Source organism: Grampus griseus (assembly GCF_964374135.1).
Source record: "Grampus griseus genome assembly, chromosome: 5".
Lineage (NCBI taxonomy): Eukaryota > Metazoa > Chordata > Mammalia > Artiodactyla > Delphinidae > Grampus > Grampus griseus.
The window spans coordinates 60,239,135-60,254,240 of record NC_138998.1 but is presented as its reverse complement, the minus strand read 5'-3'; the positions used below and the strand labels follow the sequence as shown (position 1 = coordinate 60,254,240).

The 15,106-nt window shown below is 41.8% G+C and overlaps 1 protein-coding gene across 1 annotated transcript in view; it reads left to right on the top strand.

Moving 5' to 3' along the window:
* The window catches only part of MCF2L2 (MCF.2 cell line derived transforming sequence-like 2), a gene marked incomplete at both ends in the record, with an annotated part of 213,807 nt that overhangs the window by 12,244 nt on the left and 186,457 nt on the right, over positions 1-15,106 (top strand). Inside the window, one exon of the mRNA XM_082655291.1 lies at positions 12,200-12,283. Coding sequence (XP_082511417.1) covers positions 12,200-12,283 — 84 coding nt within the window. The remainder of the gene's footprint in view (positions 1-12,199; positions 12,284-15,106) is intronic.

Here is a 15,106-nt window from a genome sequence, read left to right as displayed (position 1 = left end):
TGGGTCTGTCATCCTCTGGCTCAGAGTTGTCACCTTGCAGTTGTCACCTGCAGGAGGGAAAAGACACAGTGGTGAAGACACACCTATTTCTGAAATACCCCAACTCATCATTTTTGCTCATCTCCCATTGGCATTCACTAGCTACATGGCAGTAACTGGAGGTAGGGCTGGTGAGTGGGAGATGGAGTTTCTGGCTGGCAGCCACCTTCAAATGATAGTGCTACTGTATGCAAGAGGAACTGTGAATTTTGAGTGGGCAGCTAGCCATCTCTGCCTCAATATCTCATCGCAAATACATTCAAATATATAAGGCCCTCCATACATATATATATATATATATATATATAAACTTAACATAAATGATAACATTCTATTCTGTATCTTGCTTTATTTTTTTTAAACTTAATACATTTTGAACCTTTTTCTGGTCAGTACATATAGATCTGTCTGACTATATTTAATGGCTCCCTAGTATTCTGTTGTATAGCTATTCCATCTTTTATTTAACCAATCCGCTATTAATGGACATTTGCCCTAGAGGAACAATACTGTAATAAACATCTTAGTACTCACTTATCTTGCCCTTGTGTTACTGTTTCCATAGGTTAAATTCCTAGACATGGAATTTCTTGGCCAGAAGACTGCATATTTAACATTTTGACAGATATTTCCAAATTGATCAACTTTTTAAAAAGTACCTATTTATACCTTTACCTATAGAGAATTTGCCTACAGTCTTAACAATGCTGTGTTATTTATCTTTAAAGAAATTGCCAGTCTATCAGGAAGAAAAGCACTCATTCTGTTTTAATTTACATTAATTTATTAGTGAGGTTAAACATTTTATATATATATTCACCGGCTGTATTTCTTCTGTGAATTGTCTGTTCTCAGTCTGTGGCTGACGTTATGTTTCCTATGGTCGCTGTAACAAATCTCCACAAATTTGATGGCTTAAAAAACAGAGATTTATTTTCTCATAGTTCTAGAGGCCAGAAATCCAAAACCAAGGTACCTGCCCCCCTTCTCTAGAGGCTCTAGGGGAAATTGAGTTTCTGATCTCTTCCAGCCTCTGATGGCTCCAGGTGTTTATTGGTTTGTGGCTGCATCCTTCCAATATCTGCCTCCATCTTCATAAGGTCTCCCCTGTTTTCCTCTCTCTTATATGATTGCATTCAGGGCTCACTGGGATAATTCAGAATAGGCTCTTCCTCTCAAGAGTCTTAATCACGTCTTCAAAGACCCTTTTTTCCATAAGATAATGTTCACAGGTATTGGGGATTAGGACATGGCTGTATGTTTTTCTTTTTTTTCTTTTTGAAGGCAGGGGGACCATCCAGCCCACTTTACCTATTTCTTGTGAATTTTGTAAGAGCTCTCTATATTCTAGGGAGATAAGCCTTTTATCAGCCACATGTGCTGTAAATATTCCAGTTGGTTACATTTCTTTTGAGTTTGTTAAAGGTGTGTTTACCTTGCCAAAGTAGTTTTCAAATTAGTAAATCTATCACTCTTATTGGGATTTGTCATACTTTGAAAGGCTGTTCCAATTCCAGGATTATAAAAATGTTCTCCCATATTTTCTTTTAGTAATTCTGTCATTTCATTATTTAATGTGGCTGGAGTTTATTTTGATGCAAGAAGTGAAATTTGGATACAACTTAACATTGTTGACAATAATAAAATACCTGTACATGCACCTACTATATACTGGGAATTTTTCTTAAGTTTTCTAACATTAACTCAGTTCTTACAACAACCATACTAGGTGGATGTATTATAATTTCCCTCATTTTCAAATCAGGAAAACTGAGGCACAGGGAAGTTCATTGACTTGCTTGAGATTATTCTGCTGTAAGTGGCAGAGCCAGGGTTTGAACTCAGGCATTGTGACACCAGAGGTCAGGCTCTTAATCACTATACTTGATGTCCCGTTATGGCCAAGTTCTATTTGTTACCCAGCACTATTTGCTGAGTACAGGTATCCCCTGCTTTTCGAAAGTTTGCTTTGGCCATTTTGTTTTTATGAAAGACCTACGTTAGTACCTGTTTTTGCTAACCAAAAGAACTCCAAAGAAGATTTTCACTTTTAGGAGAAAAGCAAAAAGTGTTCAACATTTGTTTAGTAGTGAGCCATTATAGAGGCAGTGCACACGCAGAGTGGTACCACCAAGCTCCTTCCCCTGGAACGAGACTCAGCATCTCTGCATCAAGCTGCCATAGCTTTGAATTGTGTCAGTGAGCATCTATGCTTTATCTTGACTTATTTCGTGCATCTATTAGCAAGATGTGTACTGAGGTAATTGCTTCTTTGCTTTATGCCCTTTCGGCTTACAAAAGGTTTCCTAGGAATACTCTACTATCAGATAGTGAGGGAATCTGTAATCTCCCTCTGGCCCCATGGGAAATGCCACTTTTATCATACACTACATCACTATTTATATTTCAGTCTAATTCTGATCTCCCTTCTGCTCCTGAGTTCTTCCAACCTCATAACAAGTTCTATCAAACTTAGTTCATAGGGAAAGAGAAGGAGGTCACATGACATCAGTGGGGAATTTATGAGCAGCATTTCAAAGCAAATCACCAGTGGGTGGCAGTAATGCGGGTGTTCGAGAAAAATCTATTGCGGCATCCTTGAGATCATGGCTCAAAGAACTGGATGATAAATTTAATTGGCTTCTGTTGAATCTATTATATACAAATTGCTTTCATACGTTATTTTAATTAAATTAGATAATGTATGTAAAGCATTGTCAATGAAAGAATTAATAGTCTATCTAAGAAAGAAATGGAAATTTTTATTCGTACCAACCTGGGGATTATAACCCAGGAGACAGTCTCTCAGAGAGCTCTGAGAACTGCTCTGAAGAGCTAAGGAGGGGGCAAGGCTAGTGCATACGTGATTTTGATCAAGGGGTACATGCAGTCAAGCACTCATCTTGGTAGAAGGAACAGATCTCTGAGTTAATGGTTTTAATGTTAATGGTTTTAGTGCTTTTCTAATTATGGGAAGATGAAAGGACCAGATTCATAAAATTTTCTTCTGGAAATATTTCACTAGCTGAGGGCCAGTTCTGTCGGTTTTCCCAGAGCACAAAGTTCCTCATCCTGATCTTCGCCTTGAATTCCTTTCAGAGTGTATTGTTGGTCAGTGACAGCAGTGGCTAATGACTTGATTCTTGCAGAACTGGATGGTGGACAATATTCTTTATTTTACAGTCCCTTCCCTTTCAGTCTTAATTTCAACCAAAGTTTGGGAGGCATTTCGTGACCAATTTGTCCCACGACACTAAGAATGCTCATTCTTAGGTCAGGCGTGGAATTTTTGGATAGGCCACTCAATGCGCCATTACTGGACTAGGCCCTCCTAACAATAGCCAGAATCCTCTGGACCCGCTGTCTTACTAGTCTGTTATGGTTCCCTCTTATTGCTTCTTCCCATATCTAGAGTTACACTAGTATAAACATTGATCTTATAGAACTATATATTTGGTCAGTCGTTTCAAGTCACCTAGTCACACATTTGGTAATGCAAGAAACAATCTTATAAAATAGGCAGAATACAAGTAATATAGCTAGTAATATTAATAAGGTCATTAATAAATATTTAAGCTAAGAACTTCCATTAGGTGCAGCCCAGGATCTCTGCAGGTGGTCTGACTAGTCTGTTCTGCACCAATTGCTATCTTTAAGGGAAATGATATATTGGCATTTTACATAAAGTTCACCGAAGATGTCTGCACGGACAAGGTGAGTGGTGGGTCATCATGACCTCTTACGGGATTGAGAAAGGAATGTTATCTTCTAAGGAGTTATATGGCTGGCACCAGAAGAAGAAAAATTGATCTTTATGGTTGAGCAGGTATTTCTGCTATTGGAGAGGTCTGGTTAATGCGTAATGCACACTAGAAAGGAGGGAGGAGGCCAAAGGGAAGAGAAAATTTTTATGTTTAAATTTTTCTTATCTTGCCTTACAATATGATTTTTATTTCATCAGCATGTAGCACAGTGCCCAGTAGGTAGAAAGTGCTCAATAAATGGTAGTATTAATCCTCACAACAGTCCTCTAGGAGGAGACATTATTAATTATTATCCACTCCCATTTTACAGAGGGAGAACCTGAAGGTGGAGGGGCTGGTTAGTGGCAGAGCTGGGATGCAAGTCCAGTTTCTTTCATTCTGCTTCCATAGTACCTGAATGAATGAATACACTGAGAGAGGAAGGCAGGAATGTTTAGCCAGAGCCTCCAGGGCTTTTTCTTAAACAAAAATAAAATTGTGTATCCATCGTATTGCTAAAATGTCTAAGATCCTACCACTTTGATTCCTTTGTTAAGATACTTTTTCCTCTAAGAGCTTTAGAAAGAAATGTATGTGCAGAAACTTTTGGAAGAATGCCATGTCGAATGAGCATTAGTCATAACTAGTCTTCTCATCTCATCACATTAGACCATATTTTGTTGTTTTACCAAAGACACTGCTTCTGACTTGACTGAATGCCGGGCTGGGAGTGGTCCTAGAATGAGAGGATAGGCATTAAGGCATGGGTCCCCAACCCCTGGGCTGTGGACCAGGACCGGTCCGAGGCCTGTTAGGAACTGGGCCGCAGAGCAGGAGGTGAGCGGCAGGCAAGCAAGCAAAGCTTTATCTGCTGATCTCCATCGCTCACCTTACCGCCCGAACCATCACCCCCACACACAACACCCCCCCCCACCCCCGCTCCACAAAACCGGTCCCTGGTGCCAAAAAGGTTGGGGACTGCTGCATTAAGGGGCCCACACTGAGCACTGGGGTAGGGCTTGGGGGTGCTGGAAGGAGAGGTAAAACAAGTGCTAAAGGTAGGGTTGGCTTGTTTCCCAGGGTGCTGATCCTAAAATCAACACAGCAGGAAATGTAGGCCAAAAGTTTACACCAGCTAGGCCTCAGTTTCAAATATACTTTGCATACATATAGATGATTATTTTTATTGAATGATAGGAGAAGCACTAGGGAACAACTTAAATAAAAAGTTTTTTTTTTTCCCTGAACTGCATTTTCGTAAGCAATGGGAAAGGAACAAGAATGGTCTAAAGTCTTGGAACTTCAACTTGTGCTTGCTTCTCAGTTGAATTAGCAGCATCAAGAGAGTTTTTTAGAAATGCAGAATCTCTGGCCCCACCCCAGGCCTACTAAATCAGAATCTGCATTTTAAACACAGGTGATTTATCATTGTAATTTGAGAGCACTGCTCTGGGGCAGTATTGATTAAAATGCAGGTGGGGTCACTTTGAAACCTAGTGCTAAAATTTGAGAGCCTTAACAGAGGGAGGGATTAGGTATTTTCACAGAGTTTCTTAATTTCTTGCAGGGCTTTGATTGCTTTTTATTCAATATGCCCCAGGCGGCAGAGCTGGTTTGCCTCTCCTGGAGTTATGAAGGACTGCAGGAGAATGTCATCTCCCCCTATTGTTGCTAAGGAGACCCTTTGCATAAAAACTTCCACCTTGGTGCCTTGCTTGTCTCACGCAAGGGCACATGTGAGATGTCAACAGAAATTAATAAGCTTAAACATTTTTTTTGTAATAAAAAGAAAGAAAAGGGATTTGGATAAGCATTCAAAAATGGAAATCCTTATGCCTAATAATATCACTTCTCAAAGCAATTTTAAACAGGTATTTGCAGAGCCTGGGCCAAGAGTACAAATAGAGGCCCATATGTGGCATTTAAATAAAAAGTACTATTCTTTTAACTTGATAAACACACCCCCATAAGAACAAGATTTAAAGTATATAAAGGTATGGTTTTTATATGACTAAAAATCAGAAAATAGCAAAGATGAATACATTGAATTTTTGCATGCATCTGAGTGTTGTGTTGATGGGCCACTGAAATTTGGATGAGTAATAAAAGATATCCGTAACCCATAAGGCATTAGTTAACCCATAAAATTTGTTTTCTAATCATGTCAGCAAATGCACTATGTTGTTATAATTGAGATTTTCACATAATTTGAGCTCCATTGAGAGCAGTGATCTAAAGTAAATGTGATCTAAGTAAAATGTAATTGTGTTCAAGGAGTTCAAAATTTGAATATATTTGCATCATGAATTGGAAGAAAAAAAGTGAGAATGTTGATGCTCAGTAGTACTGGACATATTTCATTATATAAGAATCTACATGGGGAGGGTGGCAGGGAGGCTCAAGAGGGAGGGGGTATAGGTATACATATAGCTGATTCACTTTGTTGTGCAGCAGAAACTAACACAACATTGTAAAGTAATTATAATCCAATAAAGATGTAAAAAATAAATTAAAAAAAAGAATCTACATCATTCATGCCATGTGAAAGGAAGAATTTGACAAGTTAATTGCTTTGTTTTTCTCTTACTTAAGCACTTCCGCTGCTCAAATCCTCCCAGCACTCTGAAGCAGCATCTGTCCCTGATACCAGCAGTGGCACAGCCCACAAGCCATCATAGCATTTGGATGCAGTGCGCCTTTTCTTTTGAGGATATAGACCAAGAGATGTGGAGAAGTCTTTCCCTGGAGCCCCAATAGTGTTAAGAGAGTAGCTGTTCAGGGTACAGTGTGTTCTGCCAGCCCTGAGTTCTGGGTCATGAGGACAGAGGCACCCGTGTGGTCTTTAACACATATGTTTATTGGAGGGAGGGTTACAGGGCCTGGGCAGGGGTCACAAGGAAACTTCCTGGGGTGATGGAAATGTTTCATATCTTGATCTGTTTAGTGGTTACATTAGTTATGTGTTTGTCAAAATTCATCAACGTGTACATTTAATATTTGTGCATTGTACTGCATGTAAATTATACTTCAATAAAGTCCTATTAGCATAAAAAATAAACACTACCAGAGCATACTTTTCTCTATGTAAACTAAAGGGAGTAACCAAATAGGATTCCATCACTCTAAAACAACTATTTCTTTTTTTTTTTTTTTTTGCGATACGCGGGCCTCTCACTGCTGTGGCCTCCCCCGTTGTGGAGCACAGGCTCCGGACGCGCAGGCTCAGCGGCCATGGCTCATGGGCCCAGCCACTCCGCGGCATGTGGGATCTTCCCGGACCGGGGCACGAACCCGCGTCCCTTGCATCGGCAGGCGGACTCTCAACCACTGCGCCACCAGGGAAGCCCTGAAACAACTGTTGTATTCCTTTCTCATATGCCTGTACCCATGTGCACACACACTCCACCTGCTTTCCTCTTTCTTTCTGAACCTGGCTTCAATCTCACCATACATGTGATTTTTATGTTCTTGAAATTACATCTTAAATCTTTTTCTATGACATGGTATTCGTAATTATACCATGATTGCTTCCATTTTTTCACTCTTATAAATAATATTCCAGTCCACATTTTTATGTATAAAGTTTTTATTTTGTTATTTTTTCAGGATACATTTCCAGATATAGGACGAATGGGTAAAAGATTATGAAGATTTTGATTACTATGTATTGAAGCTCTGTGTGTTTAGAATGAGCTGGGTTCAAATTCTGGTTCTGCTTGACCTTGGACCAGCTATTGCAAATCTAGTTCCATATTGCTGTTAGAGTTGTTTTGAGGATTAAATAAGATGATGTATATAGGGGGTTTAGTATGTAATCTGCACAATAATCACTGGGTAAAATATTGTGAAACTACTTTCTGAAAGGACACTACCAGCTTTACTCCCCAAGGCTATGCAGAAGTACTAGTTTTCGAGCAGAACCCCAGCATTGTGTATTATTTTATGGATGAAATGAGAAATTCTATTGCTGTTTTAATTACATTATTTGACTACTAGGAAGTTGGACTTTTTTTTTTTAAAGACAAGATTATATATTTATTTATATTTATTTTTGGCTGCATTGTGTGTCCATTGCTGCACGCGGGCTTCCTCTAGTTGCGGTGAGTGGGGGCCACTCTTTGCTGCGGTGCGCGGACTTCTCATCGCAATGGCCTCTCTTGTGGAGCGCAGGCTCTAGGCACACGGGCTCAGTAGTTGTGGCTCCTGGGCTCTAGAGCGCAGCCTCAGTAGTTGTGGTTCACGGGCTTAGTTGCTCTGCGGCATGTGGGATCCTCCCGGACCAGGGATCGAACCCGTGTCCCCCCGCACCGGCAGGCAGACTCCTATCCACTGCACCACCAGGGAAGACCAGTTGGACATTTTTTAGTGTTCTTGGTTTTTAAAATCTTCTAAATTTCTCCTTAAAAAATTCTTCCATCTGCTTTTCAAGTGCCTCTTACTCAATGTTAATTTATGGACAAACTTCAATACTAAGTCTTCTGGTTCAGGTTAAGCATCCCTGTAGCATAGGAGGCAGTAGAAGAAGTAAAATGGGTTTGTGTTCTTTCTAACCTGTCCAGTAAGAAAGAGAAGTGAAACACAGCATGACCCCAGGGTGCCTTTTTGAACCACCCCAGCAACTGATTCCTCAGAGCCTCTGGTCCACACGTGTTTTCTCAGCAGTCACATCTGTTCTAGTTGTGGGAGTGGGAGGGCAGGCTGGGCTGGAGGAGGTTCATTTTAGTGCTAGGGTGCCTTCCTTTACATTGTCTAACTAATTAAACAAGTTATCTGTAAAGTGTCTTCTTAGGGCTGGCTCACAGCTGGTGCTCTCATTAGTGTCACGAGCAGTGGCTGAGTGGAGATCCTGGTCCCCCATTCCTAGTTCAGCTAACAACCGACCCTTCCATCCTTTCTGCCCACCAGATTCCCTGGGCAAAGTATTCAATAGTAATGCAGCAGGATCTGTCAAACTTGGGTCTGCCTTCCCTCTTGGGTCAGATCATACTTTTACGCCTTAACTTATTAATTAAGTAGTTTATTTATTTATTTAGTATTTTGGTTCCTTTTCCCTCAGACCATACTTGAGTCTTTTAAATCCCAGTGTGACTGAAATTTCAGAACAGCAAAAGCAGAGGCTAAGGGTTTCACTGCCCTATATTCCTTACTAGTTGCAACAGTTAGACTGCATCAGCTTTTATCAGCCAGTTTCCTGCCCTCTGCCCTGACGAGGAGGATGCAATTAGTAGGAAGGGTCCTGCCCCAGAGCCCACATTTCTCTCAGATGGGGGTGTGGGGTTTGGGGGGTGGACAACACAGAGGTGTTTCTTGCTGCCTACAACTGAATTCCAATGGGATGTGCTGGGCTGTACTCCATCACCTAGGAGACCTTTGTGGATACTTCCTGCAGTTTTAGCACTGTGGGTCCAGGGTAACATATAATCACAGAGATAGAAAAGAGACAAGTTTTCCCCAGATCTATCTGTAACTTTGCTTAGGATAGAAATTGTGTTGAAATTCAAATACTACTTCACTTTGCCTTGTGTGGGTTACAGAGAGACAAGTTTCTCCCTAATCTACATGCATCAAAAATAGCAAGCAGGAAGCAGGAAGCCTCCACACAGGACAGAGGGGCCTGCAGGGTGCAGCAGGTACCACCACCTCAGTGGGTCATCACTGGCCATGCCCAACTGTTCCTGGAGAAGGAAAAGCCATTTTACATGTGTGGATACTAAGGCTCAGCATGTTCTTGCTGTGGTTGCCCAGCTAGAATTTGGCAGAAACAGCTCTTGGCATGTAGGGCTGAGGCAGCTTCCTTTCCACTGCAGGGGGAGGTGTTCCTTTAGATCAGAGAGCTCCTACACTCCCTTCCCACCCCATCTCTACAGGAGTGGGTAGCAGGGCCTGCCAGCAGCAAGGGCTGGTCTGTGTGTTTCCTCTGGTACAGAGCATAACTGAGGCTGAACTGCGCATGGCCCACAGGTGTCAGGCATCACTAAAAGCTGGATGTGTCTGAGGTCATCTCCATGCACTGGGTCAGTACTGAGTCTGAGAAACCCTCATGCTCTGTTGCAGCTGGCCAGGTTGGGTCATGAGGTTCCTTCACTGGGAAGTCTTCAAGGATAACCATGTCACTCCCTGGCTGGGGGCCAGGCTGTCTCAGCAAAATCTGGGCCAAAGGCAAACCAGCTCATTTCTATTCTTGGAAAAACAAATGGTAGATTTTAGTCCTGTTCCTTTGGTAACCACAGGAGGCAGGTGAAAATGTCTCTGTTGGAAGGCTGGACAATCCTCCACAGATTCCCAAGATGAGAGACACTAGTCAACGTCTCGGGTGGTAGAAGCCAATGCTCCTCAAGGCCAAGGGTCTAGAAACTCCATCACATTTGCCCTCTTAGAGTCAAGTGATCCAGGGCTGACCCAGGCTCCACACTTAAATTATTGTGTGACCACAGGCAAGGTCACAATCTCTCCGTTTCTTCATTTAAAAAATAAGATGGGACCGGGGGGTGGGGGGATGGTTAGCTTAACTCACTTCTGTTGTTTCTTTCAGATCTTACCTCTTTAATTTAAAATGTTTACTTTAAAGCACATCTCAAATATTGAGGTACAATAACAATAAATTGTATCTTATGATATTGGTTTTTCTTTGGAGTCATTGTCCCTTAAATAGACTCCCTCAGGAGTATTTTTGAGTATGCCACTTTCCCAGACCACTGGGAGATTGTGTTCTGAAAAACTCTTCAGTTACGTAACTCCTGTTTCTGCTTAAGCTTTCTATTTTCTTGTCCATTTGTAATTTAAATTTTATTATGGAAAATTTGAAACATATGCGAAAGAATTTTATAATGAACTGCCAAGGGCCCATCAACCAGTTTCAACAATTATCCGCATTTTTGTCAATCTGGTTTCATCTCCCCCAACCCCCGCCCGCTATTTCCTGCTCCCTGTATGTTTTTGGCAGAAGGGGATTCTGGAATATTTTTAAGCAGATCTCAGACTTCGTATCTTTTTACTGTTAGGGACTTTACTTTGTGTATCTAACAGAGAAGGCCCTTCTTTTTTCGTAAAATATAACTACAGTGTCATCATTGTATACAGGCAGGTTGTAAGAGGCAACACCTGTAGCAGTGATACAGGGGTCTTTGAATTTGTAGTGAATTCACAGTGGAAAGTCCTTTCCTCCAGAAAAAGTGGTAGAATTCACTGAAAAGCGTCTTGGGGTTTGAGCGGCACTTGCCCCACCCCTTAGGAGACTTTCAGAAAGCAAATATAGGCAAGGTCTTTCCAGAGTGATGAATGTGACTAGCGTTTACTTAGCACCTACTATGTATATCACCATATGCATCGTCTCCTGCAACCTTTACACCAAAGCTGAGAAGTGGAAACCAAGGCTCTGGGAGGAGCTTCCCAAATATTACTTTCTGATTGATCAATATTAGAATATCACATTAACCTGGCTGCATGCCAAAACAATAGGTGATACCTGTTTTGCATCAGCGTACAAGGCTATTTGGTTTGTACCTTAATCTAACCTGATGTTTAACTGCTGTAGAAACAATAACTAGTTCATTTTTTGAGGTTCCTTGGCAAATAGTTAAATGAGGATAATAATATTGTAGGCAGAGGGAGCATGAAAATTCCTTCCCCTTCCCAGACCAGGCTAAGAGATGCCACTCAGTCTTCTCCCCCCCTTTCTTTAGTACCCTTTCCCCAAATGGATAGAATGCAAATCTTAGTGCTTATAAATCACTCGTTGTGGTTAGAGGACATTTGCAGGTTTGTGCTTGAAAGGTTTGAATTTTTGCTTTGGGAACCTGTAACCTTTTATTCAGTAAGGAGCATCTTTATTTAGCAAAATGGAGTGTGCTTCGTTAAACATGTTTGGCAGTGGGAAGAGGCTCCTTGAAGTATTCTGGAAGGGGAAAAAAAGGAATGGAGGTGACTAAGAGAAAGACAAAAAGGAAGAAAGTGAGGGAAGGAATAAAAACAAAAGAACCTTCATAAGTCCCAGATTGATTTTCTGACCCAGTTTGAGACGAACTCTGGTAACTTACATTGTTTGTGTTTAAAATGTCCTTCTGCAGACCCAAAGGAATGGGCAGATCTCTAAGCACTTCCCTTGGTAATGAGACCATCCTAGCAGGTTTACTGTGAAGCTACTGAAGCTTAAGCTTCAGGGCCTCTTCCTTGCACTGACCCCTCCCAGAACCTTGGGAGAGGCACTAGAAATGTCCCTGCTCATGTGTATAAGTGTCAAACCACACAAAACCCAGATCCATCCCTGCTTCAGGAATTGAGTTCTCAAGAGAATAATGTGCCCATAACCATATCTTGGTAAATTCCAGACTTCCCTAGTAGTGGAACTTCCCTTTCTTCCTTTAAATTCTCTTTATAATTTGCAAGGATTTAACCTAATTTGTGTTTCATTTGTGCAGATGAAATTATGCAGCAGGAAATCAGGCCCTTGGTGGCAGTGGATATAATTGAACAACTTCACAGACAATTTGCCATTCTTTCAGGTAAGGGGCAAATTCATTTGCATTTCTAGATTTTGTTGGGCGGTCTTGCTGGGAGGGCCCAGCCTCTTGAACTTGATTAACATTATGCTCAAGTCTCAGTCATCCCTTAAGCCTCACCCAGGACTAGAATGAACTGAGGAATATTGAGCGGGAGGAAGGTGGCATCTCATAGATGTTACTCCTTTTGCTGTTGGGTGAAATTTGATCTTTCCCAAGGGAGTACATTTCTTTGAGGTTGTAAAGAACAGAGCTGAAAAGATTTTGAGGAAGGAAAAAGAAATAACTCCTGGGCTTCCCCGGTGGTGCAGTGGTTGAGAGTCCGCCTGCCATTGCAGGGGACACGGGTTCGTGCCCCGGTCCAGGAAGATCCCACATGCCGCGGAGCGGCTGGCCCCGTGAGCCATGGCCGCTGACCCTGCGCGTCCGGAGCCTGTGCTCTGCAACAGGAGAGGCCACAACAGTGAGAGGTCCGCGTACTGCAAAAAAAAAAGAAATAACTATTGACATTAGCTGTCACCATGATGTTCTTCCAATATTCTTGTTGGATGTTCTACCAAGATCCAACCTTAAGAGAGTCTCGGTTTTAAGGGCTCATGAATAGTGCTGAGGTTATTTGTTCTCTGAGAGATTTGTCTTTTACTCTTAGCTCTTATGGATCTAATTTTTTTTTTAAAAGCTCCGTAAAATACAGCGTTCTCATTTTAAAAATTTCTGCCTGCATTGCTAATGCTTAGAACAGAGGCTAAAACATAATACATGCTGAGGTTGAAATTATCCAAGTCCTCCTGCTTTGTCCTGTGAGGCTCCCCACGTCCCCAGTCTAGGCGCCACTGTCTTGACCCTGGTGGGAGTGCCTAGCCAGCCTCCTGCAGGTGAAGTGTCATAGCTCCCCACAGTGAACCTAGGATAGTGCACAACAAAAGGCAGCATGGGAAACTGTCTCTGGGTTTCTGGCAACTGCAGCTATGGCCCTATGTCACAGAAGGCCCAAGGCCAGCATGCATTAAGGTCTCGAATGGATAATGGGGTGGGTTGGGTGGATTCCTATAGTTTTACACCAAAACTCTAATGCCTCAACTCGGAACGTGATTCTGGCATATAAGATTGCACAATGACTCATCTGGGGGAGAAGTCCATTGACTGATTGATACATTTAAATATCCAAAGTTATCTCTTTGAGTAATATTGAGGCATTTCTTTCTATGCTTATTTCTTAGAGGCAGTATAGTGAAAATCATAAACTGGTGCCAGACAGCCCTAGATATGGGTTTAGATTCTGCTATTGACTAGCTGTACCACGTTGGGTAATTTACTTGTCTAAGCTTCACTCTCCTCACTTGTGTAATGAATGGGATCATCATAATTTTGAGGATTAAAGACATAATGTGTGAAAAGTGCTTAATATTGCAACTGCCAACTACATGTTTGCTCTTTTTTCCTGATATATTTCAATCCATAAAAATGTTTATTTTAATCCATAAAAATGTTATTTTATGAACCATCTAGGTTCATATTTCAACACAATTTGTTTTTTAAAGTATATAACTGAAAAATAATTTTCAGTATGACAGCGTTTTTATAAGGGACCAAAACCATACAGTGAATATAGTGTATAATGCCGCAATTAAGTCAGGAATAGAGGTAATTGTCACTGTTTAATGCAGAACATAGAACTGAAAACTCACACTGGACCAAGAGGACACGTCTGCTTTAGGAAAGGCAGTTTGTGGCAAAGACAGTCCTTTCATTCCTGAGCTTCTTTCGTCAGCTTGTTGCCTCAAGTTTGACCTTCTTATGAGAGAGAAGCATGGATTAGCTGTGATAGCATTTGCAACACTACAAGTCAGGAATATTATCAGCAGCCATGGGGTTCTCCGAGTCAGCACTTTTTTGGAATCAGCGGTCCTGCTTTGCATCTTTAACTGTCCCTCTTCACCTGGCAGAGGCAGCAAATGTCAGCAGCAAGGCTATCGTGGGGGCCTGTGTAGCTGTAGTTGTAAAACAGAAATCTCTGCAATTAGGTCTTTTCCCATGGCTGTGGCAGTCCAGCTGTGGCATCTGCTCTGAGTCACAGCCGTTTTCCTTGTCCTGATTCAGACAAGCAGGGTGAAGATGTTCCAGCTGCAGACTTTTCTATAGATTCCGCTGAGATCTGGAGAGAGCCAGAGGCCCCATCAGCCAGGCATGCTGGGAAAGAGAGGATGGAGCCTTTTTCTCAGTGAAGCCCCAGGTGCCTGGCCTGCTGTGTTTTGTGAGTGTGCTCCCCTGGCTGGTGGAAGAACAGGGCTCATTGCATGATGCCTGACCCAGATTTGTGGCCAGATGGTTTGAAGCCTCTGGATGGCGAGGCCAGTGAGCAGGGCCATCAGCAGGAATTAGATAGTGACCAGGGCTAGGGTATCTGGTGGCTCTGACCTTGGAAGACAACTTGCATGTTCCCAATGAACTTGGGATATTTCTAAGTTCATGGCTTAGCTAGGAAACAAGAGAATATAATCAGGTTAGTGTGATGAAAACACTCTAGGCTTTGGACTCAGACCATCTAGGTTCATATTTCAACACAATTAGTAGGTTGCTCTGAACAGGGTTTCTCATCTGTAAAGTGGGTTGTTTTAAGGATAGTGCTTAGCATAGTATCTGGCTACAAGAGAACTTAGCCTATAGGACATGTCTGTTTGTTTTTTAAAGTATATAACAAGAGGTCTGGAGGTAGAAATTCTTGGTATTTGATGAGTGGCTCAACAACATTTAGGCTGGCATCTTTGTGATTCTCTTGATGTTTCTCTTGTTTTTAAAGTCTTGACCCCAAGATGGTTACTACAG